This window comes from Capricornis sumatraensis, chromosome 17 (assembly GCF_032405125.1).
Source record: "Capricornis sumatraensis isolate serow.1 chromosome 17, serow.2, whole genome shotgun sequence".
NCBI lineage: Eukaryota > Metazoa > Chordata > Mammalia > Artiodactyla > Bovidae > Capricornis > Capricornis sumatraensis.
This window is the reverse complement of record NC_091085.1, coordinates 52,919,316-52,943,051: the sequence shown is the minus strand read 5'-3', so window position 1 is coordinate 52,943,051 and position 23,736 is coordinate 52,919,316. Positions and strand designations below refer to the sequence as shown.

Genomic DNA, 23,736 nt, shown 5'->3' with positions numbered 1-23,736 from the left:
CCCGCACAGCTCACACGCGGACACCAGGTGGCGCTCTCGTCCATCAGCTACATCGGCTGCTCACTGTCCGTGCTCTGCCTGGCAGTCACGCTGGTCACCTTCGCCGTGCTCTCGTGAGTCATCCTCTGCTCTCCCGCGGGGCCCAGGAGGTTGGGCAGCTTCGTGCGAATGTCAGTGCCACCCCTGCCCACCTCGATTTCCCTTCTGGCACTTGTACTGGGCTGGGGGTGGGGGTGGGGCGGCAAATGCTGGCCTCCCTTTAGATTCTGCACACGGTGTGTGACAGGTGGATGGTTGTTCCTCAAGTACATTTTGTTTTGAGATCTGGGGTGTGGGGGGCCACACACCCCAGAAAAGACGGAGGAGAGAGGAGGGGCTGTCGAATTGGAGGGCACCTGGCTTGAGCTAAGCCGGAAGGTTCTGAAAAGGTCCCCAGCCCACAGGACTTTCTGGCCTTTGACCAGGTGAGTACCAGAACAGAGGACCCCGCCCCCTCGCCACCCAAAATGTTATTATAGCAGCCAGATCCTCGTGGGGCTGGGCTGCTGGAAGCCCCAGGGGTAAGATCCCTGGAGGGCCCCTTTCCCCGGCTGAAGTCACATCAGTCTGGTCAGAGCTTGAGGATACCCCAACTCCCTGCCACTGAGTGGATACTGGCAGCTAAGTCTGCCCATGGCTCTTTCAGGACTGGGACAGAAAAACAAGATCAGAGCCGAGAGTCTGGGCAGTCAGCTGGGAAGATGGGTTTGCACACCCCCCTCAGAGCTGCTGGACCTCTAAGGAGGGCGTGTTACTCACACCTGGATGGGCCTCAGTCTCAAGGGGTGCTCAGGTGCTCATGGGGTTCCTCCTGGAAGTTGGCACCTCTCCTCACCTGCCCTGTTCCCTGAGGACACTAGTCACCTGGGTGACTCTGTCTAGGGGGGTCCCTGGTTTGGTTGGTCCGGGGGCTGCAGCCACAACGGCAGGGGAGGCTGTTAGCTTCCCTGGGCCCCTGCTGCAGCCCACCAGGGACCTGGGCACTCTGAGGGGCGGAGCGGGGGTACCCACTGTACACAGGAGCTTCTGGCGGGATCTGAGCCAGGTGAGAGGAGATGGAGGCGGGTTTGGAGGGGCCTCAGTGTTACGCTCAGAATGTTCCTGCTTTGATTCCCTTGTTTCTCAGCTATTTACTCAGCAAGTCCAAACCCATCACTCCCGCCCCCTACTTCAACCCACCCAGGCCTATAGTCACCTCTGAAGACGCAGTTGCACCCAAGACAGTAAAAGCATGCCTGATTGGGGGCGGGGGTGGGGAGGCAGATGACAAGTGAGGATGCGAAGGCCTGAACACACATCTCCACAGCTGTCTGAGCCCTGAGGGCAGTTCAGAGAGGAAGTGGGGCTCCCTCAGGCTCAGGAAGTTCTTTCTTAGGGGAGACCCAGGGAGGGACTTTACTGCAGAGTAATAGCTGTTGCAAAGACCCCAAGGATGGAGTGGGCTGGGGATCTTGGAGAACCAGAAAAAGGGGTCTGTGACCAGAGGAAGGAAAGAGCTGAGTCGGAGTGATGGGCAAGGGCCAGGTCCTGCAGGGCCTGTGGAATGAGCTGGGTCATTTCCAGGAGTAATAGCAAGGCACTGAGGGTTCATAACTGGAAGTGGCGGCACCCAGGCAGGCTTATCAAGGCCTCTTTGGTGGTCCTTGGAGGAGCAGTAGGGGGCAGCCACAGCTGATCCAGTGCCTCTCTGCCCCCAGCTCGGTCAGCACCATCCGGAACCAGCGTTACCACATCCACGCCAACCTGTCTTGCGCTGTCCTGGTGGCCCAGGTTCTGCTGCTCATCAGCTTCCACTTCGAGCCGGGCACAGTGAGTGGGTCCCCTGGGTCCTAATGTGTCCACAGTGGGCCTCCCTCCCATCCCCTCCTCCCACCACCAGGGGGCCATCAGCAGGGGTGGCACCTGCTGGTTTCAACTCCAAATTCAGACCACTAGACAGCCAGGCTGTGGTTCCTCTGGGAGAGACAGGGAAGATGACCGGCATGAACTGGCCGCCCTGCTCACATCTGTCTTGGTAGTGAAGACAGGAATGGCCCTGATTGCATGCTGGGCGCTGCGCTGAGGGCTTATGTAGATCCACTCAGGTAATCCTCCTATCAAGCCCAGGAAGTAATGCCACAGAGGCAGGACTGAGGCACAGAGGGTTACAGTGACTCACCCAAGTAAGTGCTGACCAAAGTCTGACCTCGTGCAGTCTTGCTTCAGACACTGCTCTCCATTTCCGCTCTGACCGTACACAGCCACACTCTTCCTCTGACTACCTAGGGCAGGTGCTCTCCACAAATGGGCTGTGAAGAACTAGACCTACATTTCTGTACCCTTTGAATCAGGCAGGGAATTCTCTGGGGAGCTAGGAAGTCTTAGATCTCACAGTAAGTCAAATGCTGAGGCCAGAATGACCCAGGCATGGGTGACGTGGGTTATAAGCCTGGTTGATGAGAAGAAGAAGCAGAGATGGGCTTGCTCTATGCTAGGACAGAAGGAGACCTGAGTGGTATGAATCAGTGGTCCTGGGATACAATCACATTTGGCTAAAGGAAGATGAACTCTTTATCCCCCTAAGTGAGGGTCAGCAGAGCCTCTTATCCTTATGCCCAGGAGGCTCCTCGGCCCACCTGCCTGTCCTGGGGCTGCTGCCTAAGGAGAGATCCACTCTCCTCTGCTCGAAGGTTTAGGGGTTCAACCAAGCATCTAAGAAGTTCTTGGCTGTGCTGTGGACAGATGAACCTGCACCAGCCTCATTCTCTCCTACAGGATGCTTTTCAAACTCCACTGTGGATCATCACATGGGATTTTCTTAAAATGTAGATTCAGGTTCAGCAGGATCTGGCCTTCCTGTTTCCATCCAGCATCTGGGTGATGCTGATGCTGCTGGCCCGAGCCACACTGAGAGGAGTGAGCTCCCATGGTGTGATGGCAACAGGAGGGGAAGTGGCCCAGGCATCCACTGTCCAGATGATGATCCCAGGGACCCAGGAGTATTCTCCTTCTCAGAGCCTATGTGTCTAAAATCCCAGGCAGGGCTCCAGTGGGTGGATCTGCTTGAGTGATCCCCCCATTGGATGACTTCTGTGACAGATAGGAAAGGTGACTATGGTGGCTGGTCTCATCAGAGCCTCTGTGTGTGTGTATAGGGGATGAAGGTGCTCCCCAGATGAAAGGGGAAGCTGGTCCTAAAAGACACAGAGCCATGAATACTGGGACCACAAAAATAATAGATATGTCCCATATTTATATTTAACTTTGACAGAACCTGGTGACAAAAACACAGCCTTTTAGCAACTTGTTCCTTTTTCTTCCCCTAAGAATTAACTGTCCAGGGGGCCTTGGGAGGACAGGACATAGAGCCCCCACAGAGATGGTTGTTCTTGGTTTTCATCTTTGTTTTCCTCCCTGACTCCTGGTTCCCTGGCGCTTTGATCTGAGCTTAGGGTTGGGTGGCTGTGGACTTACAGAGAGCATAGGGGCTGGGGCGGGGTGGCGGGGCAGGGGAGCGGTGTGTGAAATTTCTGATCGAGGTCCCAGGGAGAATCTGAGGCCACGTGGCTGAGCCTGAAGCTGTGGCCGTGACACTAGGAGCAAGAGGGACCAGATGCCCCGTGATGCTCTGAACAGAGGAGAGGAGCACAGCTCCCAGTCAGAGAGAAGGCAGGTGGGCCTCCTGGATATCAGTGCCCCGAACACCAAGAAAAGCAGACATTACAGATAGTTTGAGCATCTCTGTTTATTACACACCATTGAGGGTAAACTCCAGAGAAGCAGCTGTGTCGCTCAGGCTGTTCAGCTCCAGGTAGGTAACCAACACCTTGAAGTAGAGAAGTAAAACAGACACGTCACATGCTGATTTCTCTCTTCCCCTCAATTCCATTCCCCTCATACACTCTGCTCTGCAGCACCTCCCGGCTGCAGAGCCAAGGTTACTTCATAAGCTCCAGGCTGGGGTCCTTAAGTCTGGAGCTATGAGGGAAACCCGCTTGCTGATGGCTCCGCCCACTCTGGAGCTCAGGCCATCTACCTGGCCAGTCACATGCCTGTCCCTGAACCAATCCTGTGGCAGGGATGGGGATATTTTTGCTGATTGGCCGGGCCAATTCCCTGCCCTCTCATGAACCAATCACTGTGCCTGGGAAGGGTTCTGATTGGCTACTGCTTGAGTCATGTGCTCCACTCAAATCACTCCCCCCGGGAAAAGCAAAACATGACTCTCCAGAAAGAAATGAAGCCACATGACCATAAGGCACCCCCAGAAAATCTGTGGAGGGAGGTTGAGACAACGGCAAACACGCACTGCTCACACCCTGAGAGAGCTTATTTTCTATGCATTGCTTTGATCCTAGGCCCCGTGCCAGGTGCTGGCCATGCTCCTGCACTACTTCTTCCTGAGCGCCTTTGCGTGGATGCTGGTAGAAGGGTTGCATCTGTACAGCATGGTGATCAAGGTCTTCGGATCAGAAGATAGCAAGCACCGCTACTACTATGGGATAGGATGGGGTAGGTGGGGGTGGGGTGGGGAGGTGGGGATGGGATGGGGCCAGGGGCAGAGGTGGGTTGCAATTTCATCTTCATGTGAAACACCTTGAAGAGGCCAGGTACTCTTAGTCTTGAACTTCCCCACAACTCTTTTTCAAAAAAGTCAGTTCCCATGGGGAGTGCTTTGGAGTGTTCTATTCTAATGGTTGGCTTCCCTTCTGTCTAGAAAAGATCTCAGAGGCATGCTCCTGAGCCAGTGCGGGAACAGTGGCCTGCTTCTCTTGGATCGACACCCAGCTTTAGTGTGGGGTGCTGGGTGGGGGAGGTAGCCTCTAATACCACAGTATATGGGTGCCCTGGGGGGAGGGCAGTCGGGTCCCTGTGTTCCCAGCCGGTCACACGGCGGGTGGACTCTGTAGACTGTGGGTTGTGGTTGGCGGCGGAAAGGAATTCCGATCTCTTGGTTGCTCTTACTTGGAATAGTTTCTGCACCGTGGTGCTAGGGAGAATGAGATATGCAGGCAGTCTGCCCCAGGGAGATATTGTGGCTTTGGATTGGGCCCCGGGGGAGGGTGTCTGTCTTGTTAGCCATGCCTGCCTGGAGTGGAGCAGATTGTAGCCCAGGTGTCCTAGTCTCTCTGTTTTCCTCTCTGTTTTTAGTAGGTTTTCTTGAATAAATTCTTAATTTGCAGCAAGCCCTTAGGAAAATTTACAGAGACTTTATATGCTTATGTTTTTTTAAAAGCTAACTTTCATCAGTCATGATGGTCCTTTATCCTGGGAGTTACCTCCCCATCGACGTGACTCCTTTGTGAACTTCCTCCATGCCCATCTTGAGGTGGAGCAGCAGAGCACAGGAGACCCTGCTTCCTGCCAGAGTAATGGACACCTGGTATTCTTGCATTTGCTATAAAGCATTAGTCCATCATCAGGGACCTGCTACTCCTTTCTAGTTTTCTTGCAATAGGTTTAATTCTCACAGTCCTTGTGGTGCAGGGAGCAAACAAACATTTTATTTTGTGCTTTGAGCTGACTAACGGAATGGGGAGAGAGGAGACTCATGGGCCCCACTCAAGCATAACTGTCTCCTTCCATCCTGCTGTGACTCCCTGAAAGAGGCGGGTTGCTCCTGCCTGACTTCTTCATTTAGTAAGCTTACTAAATGCAGCATTTAGTAAGCATTTACAGGATGATGTGTGATCAACCACCTGTGATGACTAGTTTCTTTATGGAAATGGCCATACAGTTTAGATTGGTGTGTAGGTGCCCATGCACACACGTGCACGTGCACACATACACACCCCATAGCCACAGCAAGGACGGTTGAAATGAATTAAGTGTGGACTTTGTCTCTGCAGTGACAGGAGCCATCTACGCTGGTTCAGGGTAGAGGTGGGGTCACAATCCAATCCAGCCATATTAGAGGAAAAACAATGAAATATTTGCCAATATATAACAATGGAGAAGGTTTACATAAAATTATGGGGTTCTTTTGAAAAATGAGGAGATCTGGAAACCCTGAGTTTCCATTCCTGCTTGAAGCAGTGGCTGTGACTCTGTGGTTTCTGGTCCCAGTGTCTTCCCTGTGGGTGTTCTTAGGTCTCCACAGCCTCCATCAGAGACTCCCTGCAAACAGAGGGCTGGGATGGGTTCCAGCAGGCCTGCCACCTCTGTCTCCAGTCTGCGTCCCCTTAACTGATTTCATCAGGGCTCAGAACTGCATCCTTCCTTCACATTGGTTAGACTTAGCTCTGGGCCTGAGTACAGACAGTCTGCAGGTGGCTGGATTCTCTCGACCTGCAGTTATTAACTAGGAGGAAGCTGCAGGCTGAGCCAAGGCCCTGGGAGGTCACACTATAGGAAGGATCCCCCAGAGAGAGGCCACTTCCCTAGAGATTTTCAGTCTGCTCTTACAGCGACCTTCAAACAGTATCATTTTTTGAAACTCAAGGATTGTGGTTTTAGCTGACTTGGAATTGGGGGTGTCCCATGAACAACCTACGCAAGGTTTTTCTATATGTCAGGCGCTATGCTTGAACTTGTAAGGTGGGTGAAATGTAATCTCTGTCCTCAAGGAGTCCACTTGGGAACTGGGAGATGAGGTGAGTGATAAACAGTTGAGTGTTTGTTTACATGACGGTGCAGCAGACGTGAATCTCTGACCACAAATTCCGAAGTGGTCAGAGAAATGATCGTAAACTCAGAAGCGAAAGAAATGCAGCTTGCTTCATTTTTCTCTGTTATGACTTCATTTCTTTTGTGAGCATCCACTCATCTAGGCTTCCCTGGTGATTCAGATGGTAAAGAATCTGCCTGCGATGCAAGAGATCCCAGGTTCGATCCCTCGGTTGGGAAGACCACCTGGAGGAGGGCATGGCAACCCACTCCAGTATTCTTGCCTGGAGAATCCCATGGACAGAGAAGCCTGGTGGGCTACAGTCCATAGGGTGGCAAAGAGTCGGACATGGCTGAGTGACTAACACTTTCACTTTCACTCACCTAGGGTTGGAAACTTCATCGTAGTTCATTTTGGACCCTGCCTTTCTCTGAAATTATTCTGGTGTTCCAGGGAAGTGACATAGTACCAAGCTCTTGGGAGGTGTATCAGTCAGGACAGGCTAGGTCATGCTGCCATAACAAGCAGCTTTCAACATTGGTGGAAAACAGCAATGTTTGTCTCCTGTGTACACTGTGTGTCCTCAGTGGGCTGGTGGGCGCAGAGGGGCTCTGCTCAGGGCAGTCCCTCAGCAGCTCAGGGTGATGGGGAAGTTGCTGCCTTGAGCCATAGCTGGGTGCTGTAAGAGAGAAGATGGTCCGGGTGGATATCACCCTGGAGATTAAACACTTAACTGATAGAGGCATGTGTCCCTTCTGTTCACAACTCACTGCCCAGGAGTTGATGATCCAAAAGCCTTGGATATGAAAGTGCAGACCTCCTACGTGTCCAGAGCAAGGCATCCAGCCTCAGTGACTTCTACCAGAGGGTGGACCACTTGTCTCCTGGCATTGTTAGCTCTCTGCCCCTTTCTGCTGAGACATCCCTGCCCCTCTGTTGGATTTCATATTATCCATCCTCTCCATGCGTTGCTCCGTGTGTCCAGGTTAATATTTCATAGCAATGCTCCTTATGGTCACTCCTTACACCACCCCTCCCCACTTCCCTGGGTCTTAAGAGGCAACAGCCAGTGTGGTTCCTCTGAAAGGTCACCACATTCCAAAAAGAACACTGCTTTCTTTAAAAGATTTATTTATTTACTTAGTTTTGGCTGTTCTGGATCTTTTCTGCTGCGTGGGCTTTTCTCTAGTTGCAGAGAGTGGGGACTACTCTCTAGTTCCGATGCATGGGCTTCTCATTGCTGCAGCGTCTTCTGTTTCAGAGCACGGGCTCCAGGGCATATAGGCTCAGCAGTCGTGCCTCCCAAGCTCCAGAGCACAGGCTCAGTAGTTGTGGTGGACGGGCTTAGTTGTGCCACGGCATGTGGGCTCTTCCCGGACCAGGGATTGAACCCATGTCTCCTGCATTGGCATGTGGGTTCTCTACCACTGAGCCACCAGGGAGGCCTACAGAGAGCACTTCTTGAGCTCCATATGGTCAGCATCCTTGGACAGGGCCAGAGGGACTTCAAGTTGTTTGCGGAAGCAGGTCACGTGTCTGCATGGGTTATTGAGGTGTGAATTTCAGATGATAGCAACAGTGGAAAAGACATCTGAGTTTGTTAGTAATAGTGGAGGTTACTGTACAGAGATAGGCTTTGTACATCAGTGCCTCCTGGATCACGTCCACGCCTCAGCTCGTGTGGTCCTCGCAGTAGCCTGATGTCACCTCCATTTACAGAGTGAGAACCTGGCGACCCAGAGAGGTTCAGCCGAGCCCTTGAGGCTGCGCAGCTGGTCCAGGGTGGCCCTGGGGCTAGAGCCACGTGTCATTTGGCTCCAAAGCCCAGGCTCTTCCTACTGGCTGATGTCTGCATCCTGATCCCACGCTCCTCTTCCTGCTGCCTGTGAATTTTCCTTCTTAACACGCTCACCCGATCCCCGTGGCTCCTGCAGCATGTTTCAGAGAAAGCAGAGAGTGGAGTTTGCCCTCTTCTCAGACCCTTCTGGTCACCTTTCCGTGGCCTGTCCTCTGCAGGACACAGAGGATGGTGCAGGGGAAGCTGTGACCAAGGACTGTCAGTGTAGCTTTGGGGATCGTGGGAGAAACACATCACACCACAGTTGTGAAGGCAGAAAAAGAAGCTTTGACTCTTCCATTTAACTCTGGGCAGTAAAGAGATGACAGCCTCTGACTTGGGCCCCCGCCACAGCCAGGATCAGCGGAGAGAGGTGTGGCGGCTCCAAGTGAAGCTCAGCCACTGAGTTTGAAAATCCATCCTCTCTGGCACCTCCAGTTCTTCCTGCATCTTTCAGAACCCACCCGAACGGGGCCCTGGGGACCCTGCAGAGCCCCGTGTGCACCTGCCAGGCTGTTCTGGGGGCCCAGTGCTCCTGCAGCACCCAATTCTCCGGCAGCCCGAGGCTTGGGCTTCCCCAAGTGAGACAGGCAGTGGGGGCCCCCTGTGACATCTGAGGAAACTGAGGCCCTCAGTGAGTGGGCAGCAGGGTGGGGGCCTGGTCCCAGGTCCCTGCTTGTCTCCTGTGACTCTGGGTCCATCGAGGCAGGAGGCCTGCAGCCAGCGGATCCAACACCCGGAAAGGCTCTGGCTCCTATGAGGTCATGCACGTGGGTAGGGAACCCAGTGTGGTAGCGGGTCAGCGGTGAGAGGCACACCTCCTCCTGGCCCCAGCACCTCTCCCCAGAGGCTGCTCTTCTGTGAGAGCCCCGCGACTGTCTTGGGCAGATGTCCTGTGATGCAGACTATTTTGACATCAAGACAAAGTATTTCAGAGATGGGATGATTTTCCAGAAACTCCTTTTCAACATCATTTAAAATTGATCCTCAGAAGGGCAGGCGTGCTCTCTGCTGACCGAGCCACCAGACATCCCAGGAGGGCTGTGGTGCCCTTGAGGTGCCCAGGCCTGGAGTGAGTGGGGGTGGGCGGGGGAGAGGAGCAGGCTTCCCTCTGGGTCCTGGAGCAGGTCTCCCATGGGCGGGACAGACTCAGCTCAGGGGCAGGCGACAGAGAGCCACTTGTTGTATTCCCCCGACCCTTTTCCCGTCAGAATCTGCCAAGTGCAATTTCCTGGTCGGGAGCCCTTTCTTCTGGAGGGGAGGGTCAGTGGGTGGAAGGGACCCTTTGCTGTCTCCGCACCCCCCCCCCCCGCACCGTCCCTTCCTTGCAGGGGAGCAGAGGGAGACCCTGTGTTCAGAGCACTGATCAGTTAAGAGGCCCAGAGGATGCACGGCTGCTTTCTGAGCAGCCAGAAGTGATTGTTTTCAGATATAAAATAGATTCATAATGGATCTGCCCTAAAATGCACCCGTGTGTTATCTCTTTGTTTAGACTCTTAAGTCCTTGGAGCCTAGAGGCTGTTCTGTGCCCTCAGCACTCAGCACAGTTTTTTGTATCCATCAGGTATAAAATGAATAAATGCATCAAAAGAGACTGGCGCTAATATGGTTCTCTGCTCTCATTTTCTGCAGGTTTTCCTCTTCTGATCTGTATCATTTCAATAGTCTTTGCCATGGACAGTTATGGAACAAGTAAGAAGTAAGTAAAACGGTGATTCCTGTGTTGGCAGGACTCCCGTGGGGAGGGTCCCCATGGCCCCGGCTCGTTGTCCTCCTGTATTCTTCTGGGGGAGGGGTCTGTCCAAGGCTGGCATCTTCCAGCCCTGACAGTTTTAAAAAAAAGAAGTGTTTGGGGCTTTCTCCCACCTTGAAACTAGCAATGAGGGGATCCTAGTGCCTCCAGGACTGGGGGGCTGGTACAGGTTTCTAATGGGAACTTTCCATCCATGCAGTTTTCCTAGACATGCTGTCTGGTCACCTATGGAGCCCAGTTTTGTGTTGAGTCCTTCCCTTGGTTGGTCAGCAAGTGCCTAGTTCATAAGAAGTCTCATTCAGTTACAGCCGAGTGAACATAAGACTGTGCGTGTGTAGACCGGTGCACGCCAGCAGTGGGCCCCAAGGTTCTCCTCGTGGGGGTGGCAGCAGATGGGACCCTGTATGTTCTAGACCTCATGCCACTATTTTGAAACTGCAGCTGGTGGGTCCAGAGTTGAATCAAGAAGAGGCTGGGTTGGTGCTGTGCAGCCAGGCCAGGTGTTCAGGTTCTAGAAAGTTGATTTCCTTTCCTCCCAAAGAGAAAAAGGCTTTAGCTCAACCATCTTTAGGAGGCTGCCCCCTCAAGCCACTGAGAGAAAACACCATGGAGAGAGTTTAAGAAGAGAGCGGGAGTTAAACTTGGTCATAGCTTCAGCCTGAGATAATTTCTCAACTGAGTCACTAAACTGGGAGGAATCTGGCTTATTCCACTTTAGGGCAACAATTTCCTGGAGATGAGGCTTTTAAAGAAAGTGCTGTCTGAGTGCATACTAAAAGAAGAATGATTAAACAACCACTGTTCTGGCCCATTCCTTGCAAGCCTGCATGGTATCCGAAGTCAAGGCACAAATTAAAAGAAGAAACTTCATCTCAACCACATCTCGTTGGCATTTGTTCGGTTTCTTTCCATCTGGGAGTGCAGATGCTGGCCGCCCACAGCGTGTGGCTCAGCTCCAGGGTCTGAGTCTGATATAAGCCTCTCACCCACTCACGTGCCTGAGAGCGAGGCAGCCTTGGCAAATGTCCGGAGGGTCACTGAGTGTCTGGTGGGGACGGGGGATCTGAGGATGCTCGTCCACTTAACACTCTGCATGACGATGGTAGAAAGCCCGGGCTTCCTCCTGCAGAGTCATCACCCTCTCAGGGAGCCTGGGTTGGAGCTGCCCCTCTGCAGAGGGACCACTGTACTCGCCGTGTGTTTCCACGGGAGATGCCGCATCCTCAGACAGGAGGCTCTTCTTTCCAGGGTCTGGGTTCCAGACAGGAACAAGCCTCTTACAGGCACTGTCACGTGTCTGGGGCACTTCATGTCTCCTGATCCAGGAGGTCTCGGAGGGGAGGACTGGGACCAGAAAGGCAGGTGCAGGAGCATGGACTTGGGTCCCCTAACCTCCCGGGGCCTCAGGCTCCTCCTCCGCAGGGCGAGCATCATCACAGCGCCTGCCTCGGGGGCCTCTATGGAGTTACGGGGCATGATATGTCTCTGGGTTTGCAGAGCTGGGGGCAGAGGCCAGGCTCCTTGAGTAGGTGTGAGTGAGTGACCAGGTGACATTCACGTCCTGAGTCAGTGAGGATGTGTCGTGGGCCTGACCAGATCCCAGTGGGTGTGCCAGGCCCCTGGGGCTGCACCCAGATCCAGGGAGGGATGTGTCTAAGGGACACCCAGGCTCTTGGCACTTCTGAGGCTTTGGAGAGAAATGAGGCGGTAGAATGGCTGGTGGTCCTGTCTGAGTCCCTGGAATCACATCTTGGAATCCAGGAGGAATTTCACAACCTTATAACTGGACCCTACATCCCAGACAAAGCTTCTCTGGAAGTCAGAGCCGTGGCTGGGATCCACTGGGGAACCATTCCTCTCAGCTGAGTGGGCACTGCCAGGAGGGGAACTGACAGATACCTGATGAGCCGATGAAGATGGTTAGTCCTGTGTCACGTGATGCCTCCTCACTCCTCCAATAGACAAAAGCCTATTCATTTATTATAATAAAATTAAAGCCTCTGTTGGATTTTGGCTAGACTCTTCAGAGATGGTGAAGTTTTTCACTAACTAGGTGACCTGTAAAAGCCTTTTTTACCCTGAACCAGTCTGCAGACCCAGAACATTCTTCCCAAGAGTGGAATGCTCTTGAAATTGTGAGCAGGATACGGGCACGTCTGTTGGGATTAACGGCATTATTGTCACCATGCCCACATTGTCCCTGTCCTGTTCTGGATGCAGGGCCCCTGCGCTGGAGTGGGTGGGGTGAGGCACTGAAGTAACCTTCTGTCTCCCTCCGCAGTTGCTGGCTATCACTCGGGAATGGCGCCATCTGGGCCTTCGTGGCCCCTGCCCTGTTCATCATCGTGGTATGTTCTCTGTCCTGTGGGCACGGAGCTGGGCGGGGCTGGGGGTGGCGGAGTAGAGGGAGCGCTGGGCTGTGTGGAGATGGGGCTGGGGTCCCTGGGAGTAACGTCTGACGCTGTGGCTGCATCAGTCCTCTTACAGCCCCTTCTTGTGGCCTGTGACCCAGAGCCTCATTACCCCAAGAAATACTTGGCAAGGTTGGCCATGTTTTCAGATTTAATGCAGACTGGATTAAGGCCCTTGGTGCTTTTCCCGCTAAAGCAACCGGTATGGGTGTGCACCCAGGAGGGGCAGTGCAGACCCAGCTGGTTCTTTTCCTTCTCACTGTTCTTTCTTAATTTCCTCACATGCACATCTCCATGGTTGAGGAGACGCAGGGTCCAAGGCTGCGTTAGGAAGCTTTAGTCAAGGCTCCCTGGGAACCACAGGTAACAGAACTCCTGGGATTATGAAGGACCTACTCAGAAAGGTTGACAGAAATCGGGATTTATAAACTCATAGTCAGGAATGCTTGCTGTGGCTGCTGGGTTCAAGGTTCAGACGTGGCCATCTCCACGGGTTTCTGGCTTCTCACATCTCAGCTCTGTTTTCCTATAAGTTGGCTCCATTTTTTAGGCTGCCCCAGATGCGGACCATACAAAATTCCCTTATCCGTCTTGGGGGGAAAAAAAAAAACCTCCTTTGCTCTTCTTGTTATTGTTCTGCTGACATGTCCCACAAAATCCTAGGATCGATTCTCATCATTTCTAATGGGCTTGACTTGGAACTCTGCCTGCCATGGACCCCCTCACTGAGGTCAGAGGAGCAAAATGCTCTGATTGGCCAGCCTTCACTGAGGCCAGTGGAAGCAGAATGTTCTGATTGGCCAGAGGAACAGACTGTCCTGATTGGTCAGCCCTCCCAGAGGAATGAAATGCTCTGATTGGCCAAAGTTCTGAAATGCTCTGATTGACTAGGCGTAGGTCACAGTTCTAACCCTGGGTCCTTATTCTTGGTTTCCGGTGAAGTAATTTAACGTTAATGATAAAGGCTCAAATTTATAGAGATCTTTTTTAAAAGATGTTTTTACATTAAATGTCTCTTTTCCTTGGCCTTAAAATAGTTGCTTCAAGAGATGGTGATTTCTGTTTTATAGAGGAGCAGATTGAATGATAAACGCCTGGCCGGTGATTGCAGCTGTATTGCTTTAGGCCTGCTCCTCCTCTCCTCCCCTTCTTCCTCTTGGTATCTCTCCTCTTCCTTCTCCCCAGGTGCTACTAAACCAGCTTGAGCTCTTTTGAGCAGAAAAGGCTCAGTCCTGGGAAGCACAGGGGAATCAGATTTGGCTGGTTCTGGGCACTCAGTGCTGTCAGCTGGTATCTCCTACTCACCTCATGGCCCTGCTGCCTCCTTGCTGGCTCCATCTGGATTAGGCAGGCTTTCCTGGCGAGGACGTGATGGAACTGGCACCCTGAAATATCCTCCAGCTCTGCAGCTCAGGGTGGGGAGGGAGGCACTGCTTCCAGCTGTCCCAGCAGAAGTCCCAGGGCAGATTCTGATTGGCTCCTGTGGATCAGGTGCCTGTCCCAGAGCCAATAACGGAGGCTGAGATGGAGACAGATGATTGTTCGGGCCTGAACCACATGAATGCCCAGGGGTCACCCCCCCCCCCCACCGAACTCCAGGGTCTGGAGGTGGGGGTTCTCAGGAAGCCCTGTGGAGAGGGGTTTTGGGGGAGAGGGGAACAGCGTCCTTGCACCCTGCTCAGTATCTGGGGTCTGGTCAGGGGTGAGGCATCCCCATGCTGTCCCAGTCTGAACATCTCTCCCCTCAGGTGTTGGGGTCTGATACCGGGGAACCTCCCCCACATCCCTCCCGCCCACCCTGAGCATCCACAAAACACACTCACACTCTGGAGGGCTGGGGCGCCAGAGGATGCTCTCCACACACCTCCAGGGTGGGATCCAGGCTGTGTTTATTACCTCTCCAAAGGGTGCTGTCTTTGAAGCACGCTTGGGTGACCCTAATACTGAAGGCATGGGAAGGGACTCCAGCTGGAGACACTTGTGCCTTTGGTGTCCTCATTCATCACCTCCCAATCCTAATGACAAACCCAACTTCCCATGTCACCAGTGATGGCGGTGAGAGGATGGACTTAGAGAGGGTCTGTGGACGGCACTGAAGCCACCACCCTGCTCCCCTCCCCCACAGGGATATTTCCTAAATATTGTGAAGCCAGCCCTCCTTTCTCTCACCCCCTGCTCTCTTTCCCAGCTGTTGATTTGAAATCTTTTTGACTTTGTTGCACATTCACTGGCACTGACTGAAGCCGTGGGCCCTGGTGGTTAATTAGATATGTGTCCAAGGGAAGATGCCTGAAGATGTGGCTTCCTGCTTCTTAATTAAAATTCCACTCAGGCATCCTCATGCCACACGAGGTGCAGCAGCATCTTCTTGGTAAAGGATTTCCTGAAGGGCAGAGAGGGGACCTCATTGTGGTGTCCTTGTCTGTTTGGGACCCGAGGGAGGGTGGGTGGTGCCAGCCCGGAACACGATCCCCTCGTTCTGGCTGCACTGACTCGCTGCCCTCCGTGCCCATCTCCTTCCAGGTGATGTGGGCTCTGGGGTGTCCACAGGTCCAAGCAGGAGATGGGGAGTGGGGGCGGGGTGCTGCAAGCCTCCTGGATCCCAAGTGGTCCCAGCGCTCAAGCGTCTGTGCCAGAGGTGAGGCGGGGCTGCACTCCCAGCTCTGTGGGGCTTCAGGGCCCCTGGGCTCTCTGTAGGATCCACGTGGAGCCCTGGTGGGAGGGGTGGGCATCAACCAAGTGCTCCTCCTGACACTGTGCCTCTTCTGCCCGGGGTGGAGGGGTGACCTGTATGGATGTGGATGAGACTCAGAAGAGGGGGGCCCAGGAGTGCACCCCTAACTCCCTCAAGCAGGACAGTGGGTGGCAGGGGCTGCTCCGTCCCCTATAGGCCACACTCCTGTCTGCAGCGCCAGTGCAGCCTTGGCCACAGACTCCCTGGGGCCCAACACTGTCCCTCTGCCTTCAGCTCCTCTCTCTCACAGGAGCCAATGTCTAAGGCCCCCTATCTCTGACTGCTGGCTCCCTTGTGGTGCTTGGGTGTTTTCTTTGTCTGTCACGGGTGGTCAGAATCACGTAGCTGGGTCACCACCATGAGGGAAGGGGGCACAGCTGTCTCTGCAAGGCCAGGGCGACGCACACCTGCTCTGTGAAGGAGGGCTCCTTCCAGGAAGGGCCGCCAGGTGGAGGAAGGGGTGGGACGGTCAGCTCAGGTGTCCATCCTCTGCGTGAACTCTGAGCTCCGAGCACAGACCCGGGTTCTTCAGTTAATTGCTTTCAGCTGGGGGAGGTGGCACGTTACTGTGGTGACGTGTCCCTGAGCTTTCAGTCCAGGCTGTCCCCTGGCCCAGGGCTGTGTGAAGACTGCCTACAGTCATGTTACACCGGGCCTTTCACAGGATGACAGAGGCCCCCGTGAGCAACCCGGTGGGCACTCTCACCTCCTGCTCCTGGGGTCAGGGAACACCCTTCACTGTGTCACCCAAATGGAGACACAGGCTCAGATTGACTCCAGTCCCCCCGACAATTAAACCCTCCTGGTCAGAGCATGGATGGTGGGCGGGGGTGGAAGGGAAGTAGTTGAATGTGTAAGTCCCCTGTCCCTGTTCTGTCTGTGTGCTGACCTAACCCACTAGGTCTGGAGGGCTCAGCAGCATCGCCCCTCCTGGGCTCCCTGGGTGATCTGAGTGTTTCATCTGACTTCAGTCAGTGACAGCGGGGGATCCAAGGCTGCCCTGCCTGGATCCTTACTCCCCACCCATGCAGCGTGGGGTCTGGCTGCAGCAGTGTCCCCACACCTTGAGTCCTCCAGGATCACTGGAGCCCCACTGTCCTTCCTGGGGGGGCGTTACCTCCAGCCCCACCCCAGCCCCACTCCTCGACATCAGCCATCAACACCTGAGGACTGCAGTTCTCAAACTTGTTAGTAAGGGAATTACTGGGGAGCTTGGGAGCCGTTCCCACCTTAGAGGTTCTAGATTTACTGGATGTGGGCTCCAGGACCTTTCAGAGCTCCAGGGGATTCCACCGTGGAGCCAGCTTGAGGTCTGAAGAGGGCCAGGGGAAGTCAGGGAGCCCTGGGTGATGAGGAGGGAGGTGTAGGCCTAGAACTGCTCAGCGACTTCACAATCGAGTGCAGGGTCAGCGGGCTGTGGCCCACGTGGTAAATCCTGTGCAGCAGCACAGGTGATTGCTTACAAGTCGTCTGCAGCAGCTGTCACGCTGCAGCCATTGAATTGAGTTGTTTCAGTAGAGACTGTGAGGCCTAGAAAGCCAAAAGTATTTGCTACTTGGACCTTGAGAGAAAAATCATGCAGACCCTGGGCTGGGGGACGCAGTGGAGGGGTCCAGAGACCCAGCCTCTCTCACCCTTAGGGCTCACGCTGGCTGGGGTTGGGTGTGTCTCATGTTCCTTGTCTCCTCTGAGGACCCTGGGTTGTGCGTGTTGAGTTGTTCCCCATTGTTCCCAGGGGCCCCCTGAAGACAGCAGTTTTCAGGATCACAGGTAGGGCCTGGCCCCATTGTGTACAGTGTGCACAGCTCTGTCTGGGTGCAGGTTCACATGACGGATGCAATGAGATAGGGTTCCCTCCAGAGGGATTCGTGTCTGGGGGCTACCTGCTTGCATATCCCATGCATATAAAAAACACCCAGCAATTTTAAACTAAAACACTTTGGCAAGGTGCAGGTTCATGTTGGGGCATGTGGTTTCTGTGTGTCCTGGTGAGGTTGGTCTTAGAGGGGCAGGAACCTGGGACAGAGATTGTCAGTGATGCCTGCTGGGCCCATGGCAAGGGCTGGGAAGGGCAGATTCAAGCCCCTTCTGGGAACAGCTCACCCTTCACCCCTCTGTCAGATACTGATCCCACTCCCAACTGTCCCTTCACAAACCATCCTACCTGATTATGAAGGGACATGGATGTCATTCCCTGGGTGACTTCAGTGAGCCTGAGTGCAGATGTACCTATGGGGCCAGCAGGTCTTACAGAAGCAGGGACACAACCTGAGCCCCCTAAAGGGCTTGTTCCATGCCAGCCCCCCTGGGGAGAGAGCCTCCAAGCCAGGGAAGAGAAAAGTCTGGAGCTTTAAAGTCCTTCTCTCACATGAAACAATGGACTGGTTCGAAACTGGGAAAGGAGTACGTCAAGGTTCCATATTGTCACCCTGCTTATTTTACTTATATGCAGAGGACATTAGGTGAAATGTCAGGCTGCATGAGGCACAAGCTGGAATCAATAACCTCATATATATAGATGATACCATCCTTATGGCAGAAAGTGAAGAAGAACTAAAAAGCCTCTTGATGAAAGTGAAAGAAGAGAGTGAAAAAGCTGGCTTAAAACTCAACATTCAAAAAACGAAGGTCATGGCATCTGGTCCCATCACTTCATGGCAAATAGATGGGGAAAAAGTGGAAACAGTGGCAGATAATAACTTCTTGGGCTCCAAAAATCACTGTGGACAGTGACTGTAGCCATGGAATTAAAAGACGCTTGCTCCTTGGAAGAAAAGCTATGACAAACCTAGACCATGTATTAAAAAGCAGACATCACTTTGCTGACAAAGTTTTGTATAGTCAAAGCTGTGGTTTTTCCAGTAGTCATGTATGGATGTGAGAGTTGGACCATAAAGAAGGCTGAGTGCCAAAGAATAAATGCCTTCAAACTGTGGTGCTGAAGAAGACTCTTGAGAGTCCCCTGGATTGCAGATCAAACCAGTCAATCCTAAAAGAAATCAACACTGAATATTCATTAGAAGGACTGATGCTGAAGCTGAAGTTCTAGTACTTTGGGCACCTGATGTGAAGAACTGACTCATTGGAAAAGACCCTGATGCTGGGAAAGATTGAGGGCAGGAGAAGAGGGTGATAGAGGATGAGATGCTTGGATGGCATCACTGACTCAATGGACATGAGTTTGAGGAAACTCCAGGAAAAGGACAGGGAAGCCTGGTGTGCTGCAGCCCATGGGGTTGAAAAGAGTTGGACACAACTGAGCAACTGAACAACAACCACTTCTCACCTCGGAAGAAGCCAGAGCGGTTGTGTGACTCTACAAATACAAGTGCGTGAAGATACATAGATACAGATATAGTTGTTGTTTAGTCACTAAGTCATATCCAACTCTTTGTGACCCTGTGGACTCTAGCCCGCCAGGCTTCTCTGTCCATTGGATTTCCAGGCAAGAATACTGGAGTGAGTTGCCATTTCCTTCTCCAAGGGATCTTCCCAACCCAGGGATTGAACCCTCATCTCCTGCACTGGCAGGCGGATTCTATACCACTGAGCCACCAGGGAAGCCCCATGGATACAGTTACCAATTCCTAATACAGATGCAGAAATGGGTACAATTACAGTTACAGGCATATAAATACAGAGTCATACATGCCTATAGGGACATAGAAACAAGTACAGACACAAACTGCAGCATTTACCGTGTCTATATGTGTCTCTGTACTTTCATTAGGAAATCGTGGCCACATCCCAGTGATTTGTCATGAATACCTGAGTAGCCAGGAGTCAGGTCAAGAAACAGCATGGTCTGAACCCCAGAAGCCCTGCCACATCGTTCCCTCCTCCCAGCAGAGGTCCCCATGGTCTTGAGTGTATATCCTCCCCCCGCCTTTTTTTCTGCTGAAATGCAGCTTGTGAATTATTGGTTTGACGTTCTGTCATCAGTAGCTTGTTGGCTGTTCTAATGCAGAGACACTCAGTTGATGAGATACATGATATTTACATTATAGACGCCTTCCTGCAGGGCCTTTCCCAGTTTGCAGCCAGGCACAAGCCAGGGCGAGTGAAATGCAGTGGGGAACCGGGTCCACTTCTGCTTTGTATTTTCATGAAAATACAAAGATTTGTTTCGCCCACAGCCACCGTCTCCCACTTAACTGTGCGTTGATGCGGGATCACAGGTTCTCCGTGCCTTCTCTCGTATTGCCGTGGCGGACGTGACTGTCTTACCAACTCAGAGGAAGCATGCACGCCAGATGAAATCAGACAGGCCCATGCTGAAAGAGAGAGGGGGGAAATAAATAAACCCCAGCAGAAGCTTTGGAGAGATGGGCATGATGATGAATTATAACAGCTAATCATGTGGCAGCTTAACCATTACTGAAACACTTCCTTCCGGGTCTTAAATACAGAGACCAGGAAATAACACAAGATCTGAAATTAGATCAGTCACTTGTAGCATTTCTATGTCTGTGAAATGATTTGCAGTAATCTGATCATCCATTTAGCGACCACATCACGGAATCTGTGAACCGTAGCCTGAATCGTCTAGCTTCACACCTGAGAAGTCTGGGGCAGGGTCCCAGTTCAGCCTCCAAGCCAACAGAGGGAGGGGGTGGTTGTGTTGTGACCTCTGGGGCCACATGGGGTGTTCAGGCTCCAACCCTGGCGTCCCTCTCCCAGGTTCTGGGCTTTGTGGTTTCTCCATCCTCTCCCCCAAATTATTGGGACACTTCATGGTTAAGCCTGTTTTCCTCCTGAGACCAAGGACATCACTGAGACAGTCACAGGAAAAGGGATTTATGTTAGTCCCCTTTCATAATTTAAGTAATTTGACTTTTGAACATTAACACACATGGCTAAAATCTTGAAAGCAAAGCTTAATAATATATATGAATAGTCTCTGCCCATGTCTCTCTCTCAGCACTCTGGTTTCCACCCACCTCCCCAAACGGATGCCCCTGGTGCTAACTTCTTGTGTATCCTAGGAGTGCTGTGCAGATATAGCTGAATATAAATATACATTCACCTTGTTGTCTGCATTTTCTGCATGGAAAGTGCTGCCTTGATCCATAATGCATCCAGGGAGCAGGCTGCCCATGGTAGTCCCCCTACCTGCTCCTTGTCGGAAACAATTCAGGTTGCTTCCAGTCTTTTCTTGTTACAAACAAGGCTTCAGCTTTGGCCAGTGTGTGAGGAGCCCAGGATGTAAATTCCCAAAGTGAGAGAGGCAGGACTTGCTGGATAGCAGATGGAGGACCACGCTAAGCATTCTTCCCCCGGAATGCAAGGAATTTACTGGAGGAAGTATACGGGGGAGAAACCCAGATGTATCAGAACTCTAGAAATCAACCAAAGGCATAGAAACTGAAAAGCGTGTAATCACGAAAATCATGAGTCTTGGTGAGAGAAGCAGGGTCTGTGCTTTCGATTCGCCACTCCGGCTGATAGTCTCAACTCCATGACACAGCTTGTTGCCTCCGGAGACGACTGTGCAGTGTCCACCTGCCCTCAGAAGAGGCTTTTTGCAGACCTCCCTGAACCTCAGTGTCTGGAATTAAAATTCACATTCTCTTCTGTTTTTAATGGTTATTTTTGGCTGCATCGGGTCTTTGTTGCTGCACGTGGGCTTCTCTCTAGTTGAGGTGAGCAGGTTAGTTGCTCCGTTGCCTGTGATATGGGATCTTAGTTCCCAACCAGGGATCAAACTCATGCCCCCTGCCTTGGAAAGTAGATTCTTAAGCACTGGACCACCAGGGAAGTCCCTAAAATTCCCATTCTTAAAGCGGCTACCAGTTAGTTCCCTCACTCTCTAGTCACTGTCCCACTTGAATGGGCTACCCCCACGTTTTTCACATCCGTGCTGGCCCACCTCTCTCTCATCTGCTGAGTGTGGCTTTCCTGTGGGTGTTGCCCGGTGTGGAGTGGGGAGGGCACTGGCGTTGCTGGATATTCGTGTTTGCCAGCTTTTTCCGTCTTCCCTGACCTTGGGAGATGTCCACCTTTAACCTCACTTTATAGGTGAGAGAATGGCAGTGAATGAGGGGGCCTGACTATCTGGAGCCAAGCTGCCAGGTGTGGAGGTGGTCACTGAAGACAGGGGTCCCACTGACAGCATCTGTTTGTATTTGCTATAAAGGCTAATGGGGCTTCTCAGGTGGTTCAGTGGTAAAGAATCCACCTACCAGTGCAGGAGACACAGGAGATGTGGGTTTGATCCCCTGGAGGAGGAAATGACAATCCACTCCAGTATTCTTGCCTGGAGACTCCCATGGACGGAGGAGCCTGGCAGGCTACAGTCCCTGGGGTCGCAAAGAGTCAGACACAAATGTACGATAGACACACACACATGTATAAAGGCTAATCAATCCTTATTCACTTACTGTGATCATGTGAGCAAGGGGCTGAATGGGCAGAAGGGCCAGCTTCCTGGTGCTCCATCCCAAAGAACAGTGCAGGCAGGGATGCTCACTGATGGAGAGGCTGGTGCTGAGTCCTGGACCAGGGAGCCAGGGAGGAGGAGGTAGGAGGAGGGCTGGGAGTGGAGAAGGTGTGGGTCACTGAGGCAGAGTGGGGAGACATGTCTGCAAGACTCCTGAGATAAGGGGTATCAGCAGAGGTGCTTTGGAAAGGCCCCAGGACCCCCTAAGAAGACACTGAATGCACGTATATGTGTGGCATGGCCCGTCAGGGTGGGAGGGGCCTGAGTCCCTGCCTGCAACTTCCTTCAGACCTTAGGATGCTCTGCTGTGCCCCAGGTCTGGGATGGGGAGGGCCACTTTCCCTAGGAGGCTTGCCAGGGAAAGTCTTTGTTCTTACCTGTGGTCAGGCTTGGAAGTTCACACATGGCCAGGAGCCAGACTCCTCAGTGATTCTGTAAATGACCTCTGAACTTTTCAAATACAAAGAAGTCCCTGGCTACCGCACGACCCTGGATTCTAGCTGGCATGGATCCTGTAGCGGAAAGAAATCTAGAGGGAGGGGACACTTCTGCTGTCACCTGCCTGGTCAGACTCCTGTTCAGAACCCTGGAGAGCTGCCCATGGGAGAGGACAGGTTGTGTTGGAGCGACTGCCACCGACCCTTGCAGACCCCCGCCCCTAGCCCTCAGATCCCAAGGGGACCTTCTCTAGCAAGGAGGGAGCACTGGGCAGAAGATGAAGAATCCTTTACCATGGCCTCTGTGGATCCCACAGCTGGGAGCCTGGAGTGGGGGCAGGAGGTGAGAGTCAGGCTGTACTGGGGCTTTGGAGATGTGATTTCCTATCTTTCCAACACTCAGACTGCACTGTGGGTGTTATTATGTGGAAAAACTGAGGTTCAGAGGACTTCAGTGTCACACTCAGGGAGTACATGGTGAAAGGAAATTGGAACCAGTTCTTCTGATTCTGAAGTTCACAACCTCCTTACTTCAGTGCTGAGTGGAGTGGAGCTTTCTTTCTTTCTTTTAATATTTATTTATTAATTTTTGGCTGCCCTGGGTCTTCATTGCTGCACACAGGCTTTCTCCAGTTGCAGCAAGCAGGTGGCTACTCTTTGTTGCGATGTGTGGTCTTCTCACTGCAGTGGCCTCTCCTGTTGTGGAGCATAGGCTCCAGGGTGTGCAGGCTTTACTGGTGCGTGGGCTCAGTAGTGTGGCTCGCAGGCTCCAGAGCATAGTCTCATTAGTTGCGGTCCACGGGCTTCATTGCCCCATGGTATGTGGGATCCTCCTGGACCAGGGATCAAACTCGTGTCCCCTGCATTGCAAGGTGGATTCCCAACTACCGGATCACCAGGGATGCCCGAGAGGTGCTTTCTTTGATGTACTTCTGGGGATTAGCCCTGGGATGTTGGGCTGTCTTTTCTCAAGCATAGATGTGTGCTCCTGGAAGCAGTCTTGCAGGGGATCTGTGTAGGTGAAAGTTCAAGGACACTGTTAGATTTCTCCCAGAGATGCCACCTGTTTGCTTGAGAAGCCTGGCTGGGGAGTGGGTGCCGCCAGGTGGACTCAGATGTCCTGCAGGTGCGCTCCAGCGCTTACCTTGTCTCCTGTGCTCCTTGTGCAGGTCAATGTTGGCATCCTCATCGCGGTGACCAGGGTCATTTCACAGATCAGTGCCGAGAACTACAAGATACATGGAGATCCCAGCGCCTTCAAGTAAGCTGGACCCGGGGCTGTCAGCCATGCCCCCCACCCCCACTGATGCTCCGGGGGTGGCAGGAGGGCGGGCCACACTCTTGGACTCGCTCTGTGTCCACTTGACATCACAAGGAGCACAGAGTTCACACCCTCATTTGTCTCAACCAGGAGCAGCCCCCTTTCCCAGCTCGCTGCCCAATCTGTGAAAGAGGGGGTTTATTAGATGATCCTCCAGAGACAGCTTCATCCCTAGAGTT

General features: G+C 52.9%; 1 protein-coding gene across 2 annotated transcripts in view; it reads left to right on the top strand.

The window, feature by feature from the left end:
- Positions 1–23,736, top strand: part of ADGRD1 (adhesion G protein-coupled receptor D1) — a 173,954-nt gene that overhangs the window by 142,069 nt on the left and 8,149 nt on the right. For both annotated transcript variants that reach the window (XM_068990148.1, XM_068990147.1), the window contains 6 exons: positions 10–113; positions 1,737–1,848; positions 4,377–4,530; positions 10,095–10,161; positions 12,497–12,563; positions 23,406–23,497. In XM_068990148.1, coding sequence (XP_068846249.1) covers positions 10–113; positions 1,737–1,848; positions 4,377–4,530; positions 10,095–10,161; positions 12,497–12,563; positions 23,406–23,497 — 596 coding nt within the window. The remainder of the gene's footprint in view (positions 1–9; positions 114–1,736; positions 1,849–4,376; positions 4,531–10,094; positions 10,162–12,496; positions 12,564–23,405; positions 23,498–23,736) is intronic.